Below are 20497 nucleotides of genomic sequence, written 5' to 3'. Positions count from 1 at the left end.
TGTTGAACTCTAACCAAAAGATAAGAACCTCCTTGAATGCAATGTCTGCTTAAGGAAAGAGAAGGATACAAAACCATTTTGGGTTTCTCAGACTTTCCTGACTCTTCCAGTGGGTCTTTGTTGCTGCCATCAGACAAGCTGCCACTGTGCCTTTCCAAGCCTGCTTGGGCAGCTCCACTCTTGCCACAGACCTCATCAGAACCACTTTTTTCCTCAACTTCATGATCTTCATTTAAAACTTCACCGCTTTCCTCCTCTCTCGCTGTGGCTTTTGGAGCAGTCAGACTAATGCCTCCTGGAAATTCCAGTAGCTCCTTGGAGGCCGTGTGAAACTCTGTGTGCTGCTGCTCTACTTGCTTAGTGTTAAGTGTTCTGTCCCAGCTGTAACTTCCATTTTCTACCAGGCTGCTGACTGTCTGATGCAGTTCTGATAAACAAGTAGGCTGAACCAGCTCCTTGTCAGCTGTTTCTGTGCCGTTACTCAAGCTCTTAAAGCCTTCAGCCCCTGTCCAAGGACTGCTCTGCAATGTGTGAGGGCTAATACATGGGCTAAGAGAGGTGAGCAAGCTTCTGTTGTCACCTCGTGGTGTGCTGGACAACGTGCTGCTCCGTCGGCTGCTCCCTTTCCTCAAACAGTCTGTGTCCACCAAGTGCTGGCCTTCAGGCTCCATATCTGCAGGCTGCTGGTCAGCCCCCAGCTCTACTGAGAGCACACTGGACCAGGGACTGGTTCTGTCCGTCAGCGTTGTTATTTCATTAAGAGTTCGTGGTTCTATAATGTCTTCTTCGTACTCTTCTTCACTGTGTGGCTGATGGGCAAAAGCTCCTCCATCTCCCTGGATGCAGTCAGCTGGATGCTCTCCTTCAGGGACAGCTTGGTCGAGAAGTTCCTGCAGCACATGTCTGCCAAGCACTGATCTCTCAAAGGAGCACGGCTGCTGGGTATCACTGCCGACATCACGTGAGTCCAAGCCCAGTTGGCCTTGATACACATCGGCTCTGTCATCTCTGTCCTTCTGGTTGGGTACATGAGGGGCACCCAGCTTTCTGCTGCTGTCTTGATTCACGTTAGAAGAGTCTTTAGTATTGTTCGTGATAGTCTGCAAGTCTAGTTAATAGAAAACGGCATCAGAAAATGCAGAGAGAAATGGTTCATCTTTTACCTGGGCTTCTAGCAGAAAATCACATATGCAATAATGGTTAGGAGTCAAACACAGCAATTTTGTCAAAAGCTGCTGATGTGACCACGTTCTGCCACTTACAAGGGCAGGAGAAGGACAGAAATGCTAAAGGAAGAAAGGAAACGATCAGGAGGACAGGGCTAGAAACACCTCCTGAAATTTATATATATATAAAGAAAAAACTGGGCAGAGAAGATACTCTGATATAAAGAATAGTTTGTGGAATGTCACCTACAGCAAATGGAAACAATATCTATTGCTTGCAACAACTAAAAGCAGTTTGTGCTACTCAGATTGCAGGGGAAGGAGTGAGGAATAACACTGATGGGAAATGTAATAATAATCCTACCAGCTTTTCTTCTAGCTTCCCTAGCTTTGTTTAGTGGCTCAGTAGACACAGTTGTACTGATATTCCACTGCTATTCTCTGGCTTTCGGTTCAGCTTATCAACACTTATGAAATCATAGAATCACAGAATGGCCTGGGTTGGAAAGGACTATAATGATCATCCAGCTCCAACCCCCTGCTATGTGCAGGGTCACCAACCAGCAGCCCAGGCTGCCCAGAGCCACATCCAGCCTGGCCTTGAATGCCTGCAGGGATGGGGCATCCACAGCCTCCTTGGGCAACCTGTTCAGTGCGTCACCACTCCAGCTCCATCTCTTGGAAGTGTTGTTTCCCTGCAGGCAGGAGCAGCCCAGAATAACCGCCCAGCTGGCAGTACTCCTCAGAATCCTCCTCTGCACAGCATTTCAGTTCCTAGTCATTTTGCTATTCCAAGAGCTGTGAGAAAATCACAGTGGTTTGAACAGTTGAGCTAAAACAAAATTAAGCCCTTTTTTCTATTGGACATTGAAATTGAAGTGGAATTTAGGCCTTAACTCCCATCTCATCTGCCTTTTGAATATTGCAACTCAATGCTATAATTCTTGGCAGGAGTTTGAAAATCTCTCTGAAGCTTTCTCTCAGCGGATCAACGTATGTTGACCACCAACAGCAGCAATTGGTCTCCATCACTTGAGGAATCTGAAGATGCTTCAAGGCAGCTCCTGACCAAAAACCCCAGACTAACCCACAACTTACCACTGATGAGGCTGCTGACCTGGGACACCAGCTGACTTGATTTTCTCAAAAGATGGCATCGGTTGGGATCTACTTCTCTGTTCCTTAAGCCTTGATGATCACTCTCCTGCTCTCCGTGACTTGGCTGGGATCTGTTACCATCACTGAAGTCAGGAAGAGACCTGGTCAGCTTCTGGCTGAAGTATCTTTGAACCTCATCCAGCTCACTCAAGTTTTTTCTGTAAGCAGTTGTGGAAAAAAGGTAAGGAACAAAAAGAACAAGAAACGATGGCGGAATGATTCTATCATCCTTCTAGACAACAGCGTGAAAATACACAAACACAATATTAAGGGTTTGTGCCGTAAAACATATCAATATGTAAGCATTGAAGCTGCTCTACCTATGGGAAAGGATGATGTTTACTCAAGACCAAATTCAGATGGGGAACTATAACAAAAAAAAGAAGCAGCAAGTTTTAAACATAGAATCATAGAATGGCCTGGGTTGAAAAGGACTATAATGATCATCCAGTTCCAACCCTGCTGCCATATGCAGGGCTGCCAACCAGCAGCCCAGGCTGCCCAGAGCCACATCCAGCCTGGCCTTGAATGCCTGCAGGGATGGGGCATCCACAGCCTCCTTGGGCAACCTGTTCCAGTGCGTCACCACCCTCTGGGGGAAAAACTTTCTCCTCATCTCTAACCTAACCATACTCATTCAAAGTTGAATTTGCAATGACCTTCCAGCAAAGGTCTTAAAGGAAAGGGTATTACTTGACTTGAAGACTGAGCTTGATTAAGATCTGAGTATTTTAAGATGTATTGATTGTAATGGCAGGAGAAGTGATGGAACAACTGAGAAAGTTTCTTTCAGTCCGACATTCCTGCAGACAATAAACATTCTTCTCCAAAAATGTAGACCTGATCTGTAAGTCCAGAATCTAGACAGCAGAAAAATGAATGCTTCCAATAAGGAGAGAGGCACCCTGCTGTGAAAGAACATCCTCCTGTAAATTACACTGATACTTTCTTACCAGTCCCTGTATTTTTTCATTTTCTTTCAAATTCAGTGCAGGAATTCTGAAGTTTCAAGCTGTGCTTTGTAAATCTACGGCTTTGCCTTACCTGAGAGCAGTCAGAAGAGAAGCACGTGATGACAGGGACAGCGAATCCATCCTGGCTGCCCGTTGTGCATTTCCTTCTGCTTGCTGCAAGGACTCGTGAAACCTGCGCACGTTCTGCATGTGCTCCTCATGACGAGGTGTGTGTGCCTTAGAGGGACTGGTTCTGCTACGAACAGGCCTACATTTAAACATAGAAAGCAGTCTGAAATCTCTGCTTGGACAAGAGACGTGGCAAAATGAAGGGGATATGCAAGTAACACTCAGTTCTAAGTTAGTATTGCAAAGAACTCTTATTCTTATAAAGAACTGGAAGAAACAACTGCCAGTTTTAGTAACAATCTAATCTAAGTTCTAAAGTAGCAGCTTGCAAATGAAACATCAGTGAGAAGAAAACCTGGGTTTTGTAGGAATGTACCTGGCCCCAGGTTGCTGCCCTCTCACTGGTAAAGGGAAATCAGTATCATCTTTCCATCCCAGGGAAAGACCTTTGACAGGGCTTTGTGTTATCAGATATGCATAGTTCTGCATCCTGGAAGTGATCATAGAATCATAGAATCATAGAATTACTCAGGTTGGAAAAGACCTTGAAGATCATCAAGTCCAACCGCAGCCCAACCAGTACCCCACCTCTTAAAAAACAACCACGAAACAACACCACAACAACCCTCTGCTAAATCATATCCCTGAGCATCACATCCAAACGGCTCTTAAACACATCAGGGATGGAGATTCAACCACCTCCTTGGGGAGCCCATTCCAGTCCCTAACCATGTGTATCCCATTCCAGTCCCTAACCATGTGTATCCCATTCCAGTACCTAACCACCCTTTCTGTAAAGAAGTTCTTCCTAATATCCAACCTGAACTTGCCCTGGCGCAACTTGAGGCCATTTCCCCTCGTCCTGTCACTTGTCTCTAGTGAGAATAGACCTGCCCCACTCTCACTGTAAGAACCTTTCAGGTACTGGCAGACAGCAATAAGGTCTCCCCTCAGCCTCCTCTTCCTCAGACTAAACAGCCCCAGCTTCCTTAGTCTCTCCTCGTAGGGCTGATTCTCCAAGCCCTTCACGAGCCTCATTGCCCTTCTCTGGACCTGCTCCAGTACCTCCATGTCCTTCTTGTGCTGAGGTGCCCAAAACTGGACACAGTACTCGAGGTGAGGCCTCACCAATGATCAGTACAGGGGATCAGAATGACTCACAGCCAGCTGACTTACGGTTCTTGAGAAGAACTTCCAGTTTCCTTTGGCAACACAGGCTTGGAAAAGCTTGGAACATTACTGGGAAGTGCTGGAAAGATGGCCTTCATCTAGAAGAAAGAAACATCTCACATGAGTCTTCTTCAGTGAGAAAACAGAAATTGCGGTAGTATCTTGCTGAGCAAACAGACGTATTTTAAATATAAACTTTCAAAGGATTTTCCAGCGCTGAACCAAAGTGATGTTCAACCATGCTTATTTCAGAGACATCTGTTAAAAGGCAGATTCAGCTATCAGTATGTAGGAAGCCTGATTGCCAGTCTACCCTGTTTTGTAACCACAATTTCTGATTTACATTTTCCAGTTCCAGCTTTGTTGTATAGAACAGTCACCCAAACAAGGGAAAGGAGGCAAATAACAAGAAAAAAAGTCACGCCGGAAGCAGTATCAGATAAAATAATAATAAAAAACCATCGTGTTGAATCATAGAATCATAGAATTACTCAGGTTGGAAAAGACCTTGAAGATCATCAAGTCCAACCGCAGCCCAACCAGTAGCCTATCTCTTAAAAAACAACCACGAAACACCACAACAACAACCCTCTGCTAAATCATATCCCTGAGCACCACATCCAAACGGCTCTTAAACACATCCAGGGATGGCGATTCAACCACCTCCTTGGGGAGCCCCTTCCAGTACCTAACCATGTGTATCCCATTCCAGTCCCTAACCATGTGTATCCCATTCCAGTCCCTAACCATGTGTATCCCATTCCAGTCCCTAACCATGTGTATCCTATTCCAGTCCCTAACCATGTGTATCCCATTCCAGTCCCTAACCACGTGTATCCCATTCCAGTCCCTAACCACCCTTTCTGTAAAGAAGTTCTTTCTAATATCCAACCTAAACTTGCCCTGGCGCAACTTGAGGCCATTTCCCCTCATCCTGAAAAGACAAGAAAGGAAAATTCTGCCTATTTGCTTTCAGCAACAGCACATATTATGTGTAACAGGAGAAGGACTGCTGGATCCCTCCTCACCCCACTGAAGAGTGAACTGGTGGAAAGGAGGGTAAAGTGACCCCAGTACACATATATATCCTAACCCAGTACTGATGCGCTGTAGTAAGGAAGGTTGCTATGTTTGCTCATTACTTCAAAATCCCACAGAGTCAGTGCTGAGCTAATCAGACAGTGCACAGGATAAGTAAGCAAAGAACGTACCGCAGAGCTTGGAGTCTGGGTGCGGATCCTCGACTGCCTTTCTTCTTTGAGGTTATTTATGCTCTGAAGGGGAGAGACTGCTACTTTGATCTGACCTCGGCACTGCCCACTGAAGTCGGTGATGTTGTACCACCCGCACACCAGCTGGAAGCCAGAGAGAAGAGGAGAAAGGTCCACTGATGCAAATCCTATCACCCGTTCTGTTTCTGAGGAAGAAGAATATAGAGCACATGTTAACTTCAGCTGCTCGAGATGGTAACATTTGAGGGATGCCAAAAGGCAGTCGGTTACACAGCCCTTGAAACGCATTGAGGATTGACAAGGAAAGATTTCTCATTAAACTAAAAAGGAAAAAAGGGTTGAAAAAAAGTGGTGACAAAGAATGGGGTTTAAGAAAGTGAAACAGGAGCTTAGATTTGGAGCTTTACCAGCCTTCAAACCAAGACACTTGTGGTATCTGACTTAGAAGGAGAAACCGTATGAAGCCCAGCTCCCTCAACCTGTCTTTGTAGGGGAGGTGCTGCAGCCCTTTGAGCATCTTTGTGGCCTCCTCTGGACCCTCTCCAACAGCTCCAAAAACACCATTTGTCATTACACAGTTTCATTCTCGTACAACATTTTGTCTTTTCTGTCTTGCAAATTTCTCCGAAGCACAGAACAATCAACCAAGAAGAGGGTGCTGTAAGATGCCAGCTTTGCAGAGAGGTTGGACATTATCACTTCTAGAGGTCCCCTCCAACCCCTACAGTTCTGTGATTCCAATCACCTAAAAACATCCCTGAAGAAACAATGAGAGGGCAGAGCTGGAAAGAGGGGTGGTAGGAGAACGGCTGTGCACACGTGGTGTTCTGCACTGTGCAGAGAAAGGCTGAGTTACACAGGATGTTTACTTTGGAAGCAAAAATTCTGCCAGCTGAACTTTAAAATATAAAGAGAAAGGGGGAAAAAAAATGGTATTTTAAAGATCACATCCCCACAATTGAAGTGGGGCTGCCCCAACGCTAAATACATCCCCATGACACTGCAGAAGTATCTGAATGTGCCTTCAGTAGAAAAATCCAACCTCTAAAATACTGTCAAATTAAAATAGGGAAATACAAACAAGGCAAAGCTTGCCAGGTGATAAACAGGGAAAAGAAAGATGCTGGGGGACAGGAAATCACTGTGTCATCTATTGCATTCTTCCAGCCCATAGCCAACAGGATCTTTACAATTCCATTCTCCAAGTTACTTGAAGTCACCCAAGGAAAGGGATGCAGAGAACCGTTCTTCTCAACACTGCCCTACAAGCTTTACCTGCTTTATGCCACACTTTGAAGACCAAGGTTTGCTGCGGATCCAGCAGAAGTTCTTTGGGTAATCTGTGAAAAATAAAATCATCATTTATTACGTGCTGCAGGAAAAAGAGTAGGCACAGTAAAACGTCTCTGAAGATCAAGCATTAACAAATCTTCCCAAGAGACTTTAGCTGTTAGCAGCCCCTTCCTCTACATGGGGAAACTGCAGCTGAATGGAGACAGACTGACTCACCCAAGGTCTAAAGCTGAAACACAGTGCAGCCATGGTTTAGTGCAGCTCAAATGCCTTTCCTCAAGTTAGCTTTAAGATCAAGCCTCCTCAAACAACTTCCCACCCAAAATAAGCGTGTGGCAGTTGTACAACATGGAAAGAAGTGTTTCTAGCTGGGAGAAGTTCAACAAGGCTGCTTGTCAGAGATGGACAAAACGCCTTTTAGAGCTTGCTGGATCAAAAGCTGAATGAAAAGGAGTCTAAGCTTATAAAACCACGGAGCAGGAAATAAAGCAGCACAGGCCCACGAGCAGAACTTCACACCCAGCTGTCACACCCAAAGGCTTTGCAAGTGTGGCTGTGTGAGCCCATGTCACCCACCTTGCTTGTTGCTGGAAGTCCCAGACAGGTGACTCGGTGTTTTCTATTACTGGAGTGGTTATTGGAGCATCCGCACCAGCAACAGCAAATGACACACAGCTACTGGGTGCTGCTACTTCCCGTTCTGTCAGAGGACTCCCTATAATTATACAGTTAAAAACAGAAATGGGTAGAAAAGAAATTATTCATTCATTTTTTTTTTTTTAATTTAAAGGCACATCAGCAATTAAAAGCAGGTAATTAATGAAGAAATCCACCATCTAGGAAATATTCCTTTCCACGGGCGGAGCTGAGAATACTTCATATTCATAGTCCAAAAAGTCAGAGATAAAGCCAGAACCAAACCCAAGTCCCTGGGACCCTATTCCTGTACTTCATCTATCTTCCAGGCTGGAATCACAGAGTCTGGCAATCCTAGTTGCAAACAGAAAATACTTCTGAGTTATAAAAGTCAGCATGACTTTACAGTTGGCTTGTTGAGAGCACGCTCAGTTAATTAAGTATGAATGTAATTAACTGCGGGGTTTCTGCCACAAGAGGAGCCGTGCACGGAATGCTGATGTATGGCTTTCCTTGGATGGTGATTCAGAAGAGCTACATGCTGATCGTTTCCAAACTCGTGTATCTGAATAATCAGTTCACTTCCAGCATGGTTCAACCCACCAGATCTGTCCGGCTCAGCAGGCAGCTGCACAACTCCACGTGCCTGCATGAGGATGGCAGGGAGTTGTGCATGGCCATGCAATGTGCTTTGAGCAAGGATAGAGAGCATGAAGACACATGGCTGACATTGTACGAGGCAGCATCAGAAAATACTGCTATTAATCCATGCACCACCTAGACCTTCGTGATTCCTAAACCATGGGATGGCATTCAATCTGCAATGCACCTCTGGGAGCTTCATGAGTCTCCTCATGTGAGAGCACATCAGGGCTGGAAATATAACCACTGTTGTCTTCATGCATCCTGAATTAAGCCAGGAAAAGGCTTGTGAGGATACAGATAATTAACCAATTAGTCTGATTGAACGGATATGCTTGCACTTAGATCATTTATAAGCAGAGAAATGCAAGGATGAATTAAGAGATGGAGCTGAACGTTCCTCAGATGCTGCTGGATATTGTGGATTAGATGCAGATAAGCTGGATATTATGAAAGATGAAGGAATTATGCAATTACCTGCACTACGTTATATCTTAAGAAAAGAACAGTGACGATGAAGTGCAAAGGTGCTTAGGAAGCAGAGAATGAAAGAGAGGATTCCTACCACTGCATGTGACCCTTCCTCCAGGCTTGGATCCTCTCAGATATGGTTGCATTAGGGAGATTTATTTGCTTCAGTGCACCACTCATAAAGCTGCAGGTGCATTTTACTAATGGAGTTGTTCACATAGTGAAGGTGCAGCTGGCAAGATCTGCGAGGAGAAAGGGATGTTGCCAAGGGGAACTAAGGTCACACTTTGCAACCAAACACGCTCAGTTGTTACAGATGCATTCCTCACCTCTAAGGACATAGCAAGACTTTGGGTTTTAGCTCTAAGACCACCAGAATGACCAAAGCTGAGGAGAACAAATCTGTCTTAACTAAAAACTTTTCCCCTTGATGTCTGATTTGCCAGAAAAATATGATCAAATGCTACTCATTCAGTAGAAAGGTGGGTCTGGGTGAATTTAATGAGGTTCAACACAGCAAAGTGCAAAGTTTTGCACTTGAGCCAGAGGAATCCCAGGCATTTATACAGACTGGGAGGAGCAATCCATGAGAGCAGCCCTGCAGAGAAGGACATGGGGGTCCTGGCAGATGGAAAACTGACCATGAGCCAGCAGTGTGCTCCTGCAGCTTAAAAGCAAATGGGATCCTGGCCTCCATCAGCAGAGGGGTGGCCAGCAGGGACAGGGAAGGGATTATTCCTCTCTACTCTGCCCTTGTGAGGCCCCATCTGTAGTGCTGCATCCAGGTCTGGGGCGTTCAATATAAGAAAGACAGGGAGCTGTTGGAGAGGGTGCAGAGGAGGCCACAAAGATGCTCAGAGGGCTGCAGCACCTCCCATACAAAGACAGGCTGAGGGAGCTGGGCTTGTCCAGCATGGAGAAGAGAAGGCTGCAGGGTGAGCTCATTGCAGCCTGCCAGGAACTAAAGGGAGCCTACAGACAGGAGGGGAGTCAGCTCTGTGAAAGGGGGGATAAGAGCAGGACAAGGGAAATGGTTTGGAGTTGAGCGAGGGCAGATGGAGGTTGGATGTCAGGGGGAAGCTGTTTACAGAGAGTGGTGAGGTGCTGGAACAGCTGCCCAGAGAGGCTGTGGGTGCCCCGTCCATCCCTGGAGGTGTTGAAGGCCAGCTTGGATGGGGCCCTGGGCAGCCTGGGCTGGTATTCAATGTGGAGGTTGGTGGCCCCACCATGGTAGGGGGGGTTGGAGCTTCATGATCCTTGAGGTCCCTTCCAACCCAAACCATTCTATAAGTCTGTGATTATTTGCTGTAGTTTACAGTTACCATTTGAGCCCTTAACCATGAAGATTTACTTGAGAACAAGAGAATTTTTAATTTACAATAAGCAACGACTTGAGTTGAAACGTGCCCTACAAAACTGTCCTCAGTTTGGCAAGTCTACAGAGATGGCAGCTCAAACACAGATGTGGGTGACATGAGGACAGCTAAGAGAAATAAGCAAGATCTGCCCAGACACTCCTGGCCTCCCGTGTGTAAAGGCAGACCAAAGCATCAATCTACTTCGTAGTCAAAGTGATTATGGTCCTTCCTAACATTATGAAGTTTAAAATGCTTCTTTCTTTCATGTTTTCTGGAAGGTGAAAAAGCAAAAGGCCAAAACAACCACAGGAAAATATCAGGACTGGAAATGTTTTCAGCCTTTTTATCCGCAATACAGTAATGAATGTTTTTATCACAAAGAATGCAAATTCTTATTAGAAACCAGCTTTCACACAGGCACCGTTTCAGCCTGTTGTCTCTCGGTTTGTTCCCTCTAAAAATACCCAGAAAAGATTATTTGTTTGAAGATGGAAATGGCCCAATAGCGCACACCATCACAAGACACCTCCTTATCTCTCCAAAAGCTTTGCAGCAGCAAATAATGTTGCATCAGGTTTCCAAAGACGATGAATTCCAACGGTGCAGGGATAAATGGTTTAAAACCCCCCCACCTGGGGGGCTCAGGATGTATCTGAATGACTTACATTTCAATCACATCTTCTGTTTGACTTTTAAGTTGTGTTGTGTCATGCCACAAAATGCTGAATGCTCTTTTCTGGGGCATCACCCAGACTAGAAACTGGGTGATTTTAACAGACACATCCAGTGAACTCACCTGGTGTCAGTCCCTCATTCACACTCCTATTTGGTAACAGTATCTTTATTTGTAAGGGCCCCAAAGGAGATCTGATCACTCCAAGTGCTGAGCAGACACAAAGTGATCAATCACGCGGCACTAAAGGTGCCTGGGGCAAAGAGCGGAGCTCTTGAAGTGCTTTCAAATATCCAACTCATCTTTAACAAGCAAAGATTCATTACAGACTTCACCTCCAGGCAGAAAGAAGGCTCCAAAAACTGCTAACTCACTGTGTCACATTCCTGCACATCAAGAGCCAACCATCACCTGCTAGGAAGGATAATCTTAATATGCTTTGAATAAACTTGAGAGCGAAGGTCAATTCTTTGGTGACCCTCAGCACAGGGATTAGTCACCTAACTGTAATTCCCACTCTACAGAGTGGAAAATAGAGAGTCAAGCCTTGGTGAGTGCAGCCTGCTCTGCCCTTACACTGCCCTTCCTCACTGCTGTGCCTGGCAGCCTGCAGATAGCACAAGTAAGCCAGCTTTACAAATTGATTACACGCTAAAAATGCAAATTCAAAGGAGTCTTTGAGATATGAGTACCTCGGGGTTATGTTATTCAGATAAAGCTTAACTTCAGAATTCAGCTGTCATCTGGAACTGCGAACATTATTTACATTTAGGCTGTTATTAATAGAGAAAGGATGAATAGCTGAAATTCCTGCTCCCCCTCTACTTACACTTTGATGCCACGGTCTCAGGGCTACAACACTGCAAGCCAAGGTTCAAAGCCCAATTGCATTCATTCACTGTGTTGGAATAAGTCTGAGAAAAAGATGTTTTTCTGTCTGTAAATTGCTCCTCACAGAAGCTGTTACGATCAGACCCCAGGAAACAAACAAAACAAACACACAGGAAAACAAGAATCAAAACAAAAAAATGACCTCGTTGGGGTTTTACCTTTTAAACTGAGATGCATTGCTCTTTCCACAAGGATGCTGACAGCAATGGTGCTTTCCAGAAACACCACGTCGTCTTCTTGTGGTTTCCCATTGGTGATTTCTGAGCTTCTGACATCCAGGTTCTGATCCTGATTTTCAGAGACCTGCTGGCTCGGGTCAGGTGCTCTCTCTGTGCTTTCATCTTCACTGTTGCTGTGCTCCTCCGTGCAGTGAGGTGTGAGGGTCGGGATAGCAGAAGTAGAGGAAAGGGCAATGTGAACACGTACAGCAGCCCCTGTGAGATCTGCAGCATTGCATCTGAACAGCGGGTACACTCCTGTAAGAGAATTCACTATCAGCTAAAGAAACACAGCAGCACACAACCTAGGATGACCTTGGGATAAGCTGGTCCAGCTCATTACTGTAAGATCTCACATCAGATTAGCAGACTGAATTTAGACTTTCAGTGTTACTTCTATGCAAGGTATCACTCGGTGACCTGCCCACAAATCTGCCTGTGTGCTGGTGGCTGAGCTAACACCACAGCGAGGATAGAAGCCTCAGTAACCAAACAGAGCAGAAGTGTCCATCATCTTCTCTTCCTCAGTCCTGGAGATACATTAATCTCACACTATTACAATGCCCAGTATGCCATTCTGAAGAAACAGTCCTCATTAATCCAGTGAGGCTGATTGATTGCTTTCCCTGTTATTGATCGCTGCTGGCAGTTCTGCACTCATTTAAAGTTCTTCGGTTTTGAATTCAGAGAAGCAAGCGTCTTAACCTTGTTTATCTTCAAAGGAAGGAGCTGAGTGTGCATCGCATAAAGGACAAACAAAGCTGTAAATTTTTTTGCTTAATTACAGAATTAAACAACCAAGCATCAATAAAGAGAACAGAAACATGACAACGTCCTTTCTGGACTTACCACCAACACTCAGTGTTCTCCTTGATCTCTCTGCTAACGCTCTGAGGTCAACGTATGCAGATCCAATGAGACGATCTGTATCAAGCGGTCTTTCCACGCCATTTTCTTTGCCATATGCCCACCACACCTGGATTTCTAATTTCTCCTCCCTGAAGAACCAAATCAGTCCTCGGCTCTTCCTGAGAGTCACCTTGTGGCCTTTCTTAAAGTTCACTGTAACATTCTTGTTGTCCTCACACAATTTTGGCCTCTTAAGCAAAGTCCATGTGGCTTCCTGATCATACAGCTTATACCTGAGGTAGCAGCAAGTGCTTTTACTCAGGTGCGTCTCGCCTGCGAGCAGCACACAGTGCAATGGCAGCCACACTCTTGGGGTTGAAATGGTCACAACCACTGGACTGTCGTGTGGCTCCCATTCATCGCTCTCATCCATGCTGTCTTCAAGGCTTTCCTCACCGTTCCATCCCAAAAGCCGAGCAGCCTCCAAAACACGCTCTCTGTCATTGTGATCAGCAAACGTAACAGAAAGTTCCAGCCCTCCCACAACGGTCTGCATGATGTTTGCGCAGTGCGAAGGCATGACATCTTCACAGAGGGTAATTGGGTACCAGCCTGTAATACCTGCAGGAGAAAATATTGTAATTAGACTTATTCTACCCCCTGAAAATTGTCAGCAAAGAATGTTCTGCTGCCTGGTCGTGAGCTAAGAACCAGCACTCATAGAATGATAGGATGACCTGGGTTGAAAAGTGCTCATCCAGCTCCAACCCCCTGCTGTGTGCAGGGTCACCAACCAGCAGCCCAGGCTGCCCAGAGCCACATCCAGCCTGGCCTTGAATGCCTGCAGGGATGGGGCATCCACAGCCTCCTTGGGCAACCTGTTCCAGTGCGTCACCACCCTCTGGGTGAAGAAGTGTTTATTATTCAAAGTGTTTATTTCCTGTGAAAGTTTGGAATTTACTTTTAACCAGAAAAGGAACAAGTAAAAGCATAACGCTGATGCATTACCTGATTGTCTTCTCAGCAGGTCCCTGGTTGGAATTGTAACTGTCCCAAGAAGATAATCTCTTGATGTTCGAGCTGCCAGTGCATCGGTGGCTGGAAAACAAATAATGTTGCATATACACCAAGCTGCAATACAAGATACAGATACAGGCACCTCTCCTATGAAGAAAGGTTGAGGGAGCTGGGCTTGTTTAGCTTGGAAAAGAGAAGGCTGCAGGGAAACCTTGTGGCCTTCCAATACTTGAAGGGAGCGTATAAACAGGAGGGGGAATGGCTGTTTGTGAGGGTGGGCAGAGATAGGACAAGGGAGAATGGTTTTAAAGTGAGACAGGGAGGTTTAGGTTGGATCTTAGGAGGGAGTTTTTCACCCTTGCCTCCTTACCTGACTTGACGCTCTGATGGTAGACAGAGAAGGTGATGCTGGCAGACTGCAGGAGCTCCCCCAGACAAGAGGCTTCTCCACTGCTTTTCTGAACAACGAGGTTACAAGGGATCTCCACATGGTGCTCAAACTCTGGGCAGAAGTTGCGAGCCACAGCTCGTGTGCTGTGCCTCTCTGTCTCAGGTAGGAAGGAGAGGTGCACAGAAACGTAAGCATTGACTCCAACACCTGCATAGTACTGGACCGAAGGGTTCTTTTCTGCCACAGCTCTTCGTTCAGTATGTAAAAGAAAACAATTAAGGAAACGAATAAGAACAAGAAATACGGCAACCAGTGCAACTAAATCAGACGTTTCATACCTTTGTGGCAAAAAGATGGGACAAAACAGTGAATGTTTTAAGTCAAAACTGATGTGGGCTCTGGCGAAGGATTATTTTCATCACTTACACATCAGAACGCAGTAGGAAGATGTGAAATGGTGACCTTAACTATTACAAGGTCCAACACCTGGTTGTTGTGCTCTTGTTGCCAGGATCTGAGACCAAAGTCACTGAGAAAGTACTCAGCTCCTTTAAAAATATCCTATACCATAGGAAAAGCTGTAAGAGAACTTCTCTGAGAACCAACTGCAGAAGGATTCATAGAATCATATGATTACCCAGGTTGGAAAAGCCCTTGAAGATCATCAAGTCCAACCACAGCCTAGTACCCTAACTCTAACAACCCTCTGCTCAAACATATCTCTGAGCAAGTAAGCTAATGGCCAAGCCAAATTATTTTTACCCACTAGACTTGCCAAGTAAAAGGCAGTTAAATTAGCAGATAGAGTTATTTATGAGCAAAACAGACACAGGTAGCATTCAGGTCACATACTTAAAGAATGAAAAATCTGACGTCATTAGACTTCCTTCAGTTTTCCAAGCACTACATGGGAGCGATATTCATTGTACGGAGTCTACTTGAATGAACAGCTCAGTAGGCAGTATGCTGAAACAACAGCAGTCATCTCTCTCTTCCAATATGCAATTTTCAGGACGTATATTGAGGTTATACCATGCACTAACAGCAGCAGCATTCGATCAAAAAGAGATGTGTCATTTATCCATGTTTCCACACTGAAATTCATGAAGACAAACCTCAGCTAGCTTTCAAGTAGCATAACACTAAGATCCACTGCCCACAAGGGTACCAATTCACACCAGTCTTCAGTGTAGGAAAACGTGGAAGGAGATAATACTGAAAAGAAAGGTGAAGGAGTCAACAGCTACGGCTACAGCTCTGCTAGCTGTAAGAACATGTATGATGTCTGCTAATGCACTGCAAGTCTGAACTACTTAATTCCCTGTCCTTACTGTCTTGAACCTTCTGTAGAATGAATACTATTATGCTGTACTGCAGTTTCAGGGACAAGAAATAACCACAGGTCTTCTTTACAAGAGTATTTTCACTTTGGATCAGAACACAGTGTGAATCTTGGTTGCTGCAGATGGAAAGTTGCCAGCTACAGTTTGTTTCTGATCTGATATTTCAGCCTGCTGCCTCTTTGTAAGGCTATTTTAAGAGACAAATCTTCCTTGCAGAGTGAGGTTTTACCTGGCTGCTGCTTGCAAACCAGCTGCTCTGTGTATCTGTACAGAAAGAGAAGCAGTTTGAGCAGTTCTTCCTGCTGTTGTTCTCACGGAACGCTGGTATCTCACGCTCACATCAAGCAAGCCTGTATTAAATGAAAGAAAGAATGCAAATAATTGGTCAGCTTTTAAAATAGCTGCATCCAATATAACCAACACTTAGCTTTAAATCTTAATACTAAACTTATTCTATTAAAGAAATAAAATAGAAAAAAAAAAAACATTAAGAAAAAGCAAGAGATGCTCGGCAGGGAATTAAAGCTTGCCCAGATTGACTGTGCCAGGTGCTCTGCCTCAGATAGAAATTCTGGCCTGATGCAGAAAGCACAGAAGGGAAGGTTAAGGAGTGCATCCTGCAACCTGACCCCCTGGCAATCTGGTCAGGCGGTCTTAATGGCCCCTTCTCAGGGTCAGATTTATGACGCAGTGAAAGTCGGACAGCCTGTTTAACTCAGCCGTGCCCTCATGTGTGCATTTGTTGTAATAGGTTTTAAATCTACTATTGCAGTACTTCAACTCATCTTTTTTATAGCACTGCAGTGACAAAACCTTCAATGAGATTTTCTGCTGCTGCGTGTGGTTAATCTATAGCAAAATAACTGAAGCATACTGAACTTCTTCCCCAGCCTTCTTATGATCACTTTTACCAAGAAGCTGACTCTTAATTCTACAGTTAATGCTAAGCCTCTATAATGGAGAGAGGCTGTACAGATTTCCTTAGTGAAGATACCCGGAAAGGTGATGGATCTGGAGACAGCCAAGGTCAGGGTATGGGCTCTGAGCACTGATGGAGCTGTGGGCAGCCCTGCTCACTGCAGGGTGTGGGACAGAAGGCCTTTAAGGGTCCCTTCCAACTCCAACCATTCTGTGATATCACATATCACACACAGCCCTTCTTCAGACCTCCCGTTTGCTACCTTACCTTGGTAGCCTAACTACAGTCCCTAAGCTATTTGACAACTAAGCAGTTCCATACACACGGGTGGCTTTATAAAACTTCTCAAGAGTTTGAGGTTGCTCATGTTTCTCATTCCTTCTTCACTAGGCAAGGTGATAGGGAAAGCTGGGAGGAAAAACACTCACAGTCCGTATCAGTTGACAACAGAAACACATAATTTTAATTCACCTTGGCAGTGAATGCACAGACATCCACCTTTATACATGAAATGAAAAACCACAAGCCTTCCTTACCTGAAGACCGCAGGTGAAATTCTTCTGAGGAATCAGTCCTGGGGACCAATGGAAGATTAAAAGTCTGTATTCCTATTTCTTCACGATGCTGCATAGTTATCATGGCACACAGCCGTGACAGAGGCAAGGTCCCTTTGGCAACCATCTGGTCTCTGACATTTGGGTAATAATACCTGGGAAGACACGAGGAAGCACTGCCAGTCACATCGTTTGGGTGATGACAAAACCATCATCATTTTTCTCAAGAATGCATTCAAGTCAGTTTAACCTGCACATCTTCAGACCACAGCTGTCACTCTCCAGAGTAGATAACACTACCTATGCACACTTGCAGTAGTCATACTAAGGCAGCTAGAAAAAGCTATTAAAAATTGACATCCCAAAGGAAAACAAGAGAAGGATCTGGCACCGAATACTCTCCATTCTTAATTTCTGTTAATAAATAAAGATGCTACTTAATAACTGCTTACAAGGGTGGATAGAGATAGCACAAAGGGGGAATGGTTTTAAAGTGAGACCGAGGAGGTTTATGTTGGATCTTAGGAGGAAGTTTTTCACCCAGAGGGTGGTGACGCACTGGAACAGGTTGCCCAAGGAGGCTGTGGATGCCCCATCCCTGCAGGCATTCAAGGCCAGGCTGGATGTGGCTCTGGGCAGCCTGGGCTGCTGGTTGGCAACCCTGCACATAGCAGGGGGTTGGAGCTGGATGAGCACTGTGGGCCTTTAGAACCCAGGCCATCCTATGATGCCATGATTCTACTTGCAGAACAGATCTGTGGTACCAGTTCCTGACTCTAGACAGACTCTAACTGTGTTGCACTGCTTCACTTAAAGCCAGTTCTGGCATCACATCCAAAGAACAACAAATAGATCAGGAGAAAGGCATCTACTTTGCTGTAGCAGTGACTGAGTAATGTGGTAGCTGTACAGAGCTGCATTTTCATTTGCATTTTGGGACAGATCCTGAACGTGAATCGTTTGCTTAAGTCCTGGGTAGAGCACAGCCTGACTTGTAGTCCCGACAGGTTGGATATGAAGCAAAATCTCTTCTCTGAAAGTGGTCATGCACCAGCATGGGCTGCCCAGGGAGGTGGTGGAGTCACCATCCCTGGAGGTGTTTAAGAACTGTGGAGACGTGGCACTTGGGAATGGGTTGACAGTTGGAATGGATGACCATAGTGGTTTCCTCCAACCTTTCCAACATCTTGCAGAATCACATCTGTTGGCTTCTGCTAATATTATCAAGCATAGCCAACATGGGTTTGCCAAGAAAAAGTCCTGCCTGAGTAATACAATCTTCTATGGTAAGGTCACCTGCTTGGTGGGTGAAGGGATGGCAGTGGATTTAATCTTTCTGGATTCTACTGTCCCTCATGGCATCTTTCTGGACAAGCTGTCCAGCTGAGAGGGAAATAGGTTTATGCTATGTCAGATGACAAGCATTTTACAGTATAGTCTCTTGAAGCCATTGACTAAAGACCAAAACAATGAAATCATGCTAGCTATTAAAATTCAGATGTTCTGAGCATTTAACTCTGTTTTTAGATCACGATGCTGGTGATAGTGTGTAAGAAAGCCAAGTAGCTTGTCCTGTGTTCCTCACGTGTGTTTGCTAACCAAGTTGTAAGAAAAGAGTAATCAGCATTTTTGGGAGGAAAAGGTCCAAATATCTTAAGCAACATGAAATGCACGTCCTCATCACCAAATGTTGATAAACTCACTCATTTTTCACTTTCTACTTAATAACCATCCCACAGCTAGAGATACTTCAGTATCAGATGTGTTTCTGTGTTCTGACATCTAATAAGAATATGATGTTAATCTGTACCTGCACCAGACTTCAAACTGGATTCCTCCTCCAACTGCTCCTGGTGCCATAAATGAACTGACCAGAAGCCTCTGAACAGGGACATCAGCTGGAACCAATAGTGAATGGTGATGCTCATCATTAAAGACAGGATCAGGAACACATAAAGTGGTTGCTGTGCGAAAAGGCTTCAACTTGATGCCTACAAGTCAAACAGAGTTGGTTGAATAGCCACTACTAAATTCAAATCCAAGCACAGAAGTTGAAAATGTTGACACACTGAGCTTTAAACATCTGAAGTGGTTTTGAACAAGTTAACCTGGAATCAGAAGCGCTGGAAGACGTGTGGAGGGAAGCAGTGCTGGGTTGGAAGAAATACAGCCACATGTGTGCAGTGCTAAAAATGTCAGGCCAAAATGAGAGCAAAGCTGCTGGGTTCATATGGTATTATGGGAACTCCCAAACTTTGGCTGGTGGAAGCTCAGAAAGCCTCTGTGCAGACCACACCATTTGCTATACAAACACTCCTGCGCTTCAGCTGCCTGTATTAGCAGGCTTCAGCCTTGTCCTCTCTGCAGTCCTTCAGGAGACAGAACCAGCAGACAATAAGTCAAAACTTCCTGGGCAAAGGCTTGCACTACTGAATTTCACTTCACCAATCCTTCATAAGCAGCTCACACATTCACACAAGCCACAGGCTGAAAACTATTTGTGCCTGGAAGCTGAAATAGTCCACAACACTTGCTATGGGACAACATTACTGTCGTTTCTTCAGAAGAAATAGGTATTAGTGATTCGAAGTACAAGAAGACAAGATTAAGCCCTTTTCTCCACAAACAGTTCAAATACTCCTTCCTTCTGCTAATGATTTAAAACAGGTGGTCTCTCAAAAGGCCTGTGCATGGAAAGCCTTTGGTGAAGTTAACCATATAATCTTAGTATTTTATGAAATCACAGAATGATAGAATGGCCTGGGTTGCAAAGGCCCACAGTGCTCATCCAGTTCCAACCCCCTGCTATATTCAGGGTCACCAACCAGCAGCCCAGGCTGCCCAGAGCCACATCCAGCCTGGCCTTGAATGTCTGCAGGGATATTTCCTGCAAATTTGTTCTTTTGGGTTCGCATGATCAGCCTGTGAACTCTTCTGTGCTCTTTAACAGAAATGCACTCCATGAATAGGCTCAGAAAGAGGAATCGTTTTTGCTGCACACTTTGCCATCTGCCTCAGCTGAATCAGGCTTTTATGTTATTGACCTAGCCCAAGGACTGGAAGGTCCTCTTCATATGCTGACCTCTGAGGAAATACTTAGCTTAGAGCAATGCTGTAAACGAGGAGGCATGACAAAACAAACCTACCGTCCGTGTGCAGTTCAACTCCTGGCAACGCACCAGAGCCAGCCTCTTGCACTGGGAAATAGTACTGAACGTAGCAGTCAGCCTCCCCCCACACTGTGGACTGCAGGGGAGTGAGTCCTTTCACACTCTCCACATGAATCTCAAAGACATGCTCCATCAGTTCTTCTCCTTCTCTCTCCAACTGCTAATAAACCAGAAGAAAATGCACATGGAAAGGCAGTCTGTAAAGGAAATAGCATGCAAGAAGACTGGCAACATGAGCTTCTAATGAGCCCAAAACTGGGAGGC

The 20497-nt window shown here is 45.1% G+C and overlaps 1 protein-coding gene across 1 annotated transcript in view; it reads right to left on the bottom strand.

The window, feature by feature from the left end:
• C2CD3 (C2 domain containing 3 centriole elongation regulator) overlaps positions 1-20497 on the bottom strand; it is a 45570-nt gene that overhangs the window by 6449 nt on the left and 18624 nt on the right. The window contains exons 17-31 of the mRNA XM_072327014.1: positions 20210-20393; positions 18874-19054; positions 17046-17218; positions 15820-15940; positions 14227-14495; positions 13848-13937; positions 12840-13460; positions 11931-12248; positions 7678-7816; positions 7084-7148; positions 5788-5993; positions 4583-4674; positions 3369-3545; positions 2265-2482; positions 70-1108 (exon numbers count right to left, since the gene is read on the bottom strand). Coding sequence (XP_072183115.1) covers positions 70-1108; positions 2265-2482; positions 3369-3545; positions 4583-4674; positions 5788-5993; positions 7084-7148; positions 7678-7816; positions 11931-12248; positions 12840-13460; positions 13848-13937; positions 14227-14495; positions 15820-15940; positions 17046-17218; positions 18874-19054; positions 20210-20393 — 3893 coding nt within the window. The remainder of the gene's footprint in view (positions 1-69; positions 1109-2264; positions 2483-3368; positions 3546-4582; positions 4675-5787; positions 5994-7083; positions 7149-7677; positions 7817-11930; positions 12249-12839; positions 13461-13847; positions 13938-14226; positions 14496-15819; positions 15941-17045; positions 17219-18873; positions 19055-20209; positions 20394-20497) is intronic.

The sequence above is a fragment of the Excalfactoria chinensis genome, chromosome 1 (assembly GCF_039878825.1).
Source record: "Excalfactoria chinensis isolate bCotChi1 chromosome 1, bCotChi1.hap2, whole genome shotgun sequence".
NCBI lineage: Eukaryota > Metazoa > Chordata > Aves > Galliformes > Phasianidae > Excalfactoria > Excalfactoria chinensis.
The sequence above is the reverse complement of the archived record's forward strand: the minus strand, read 5'-3'. Positions and strand labels throughout refer to the sequence as shown.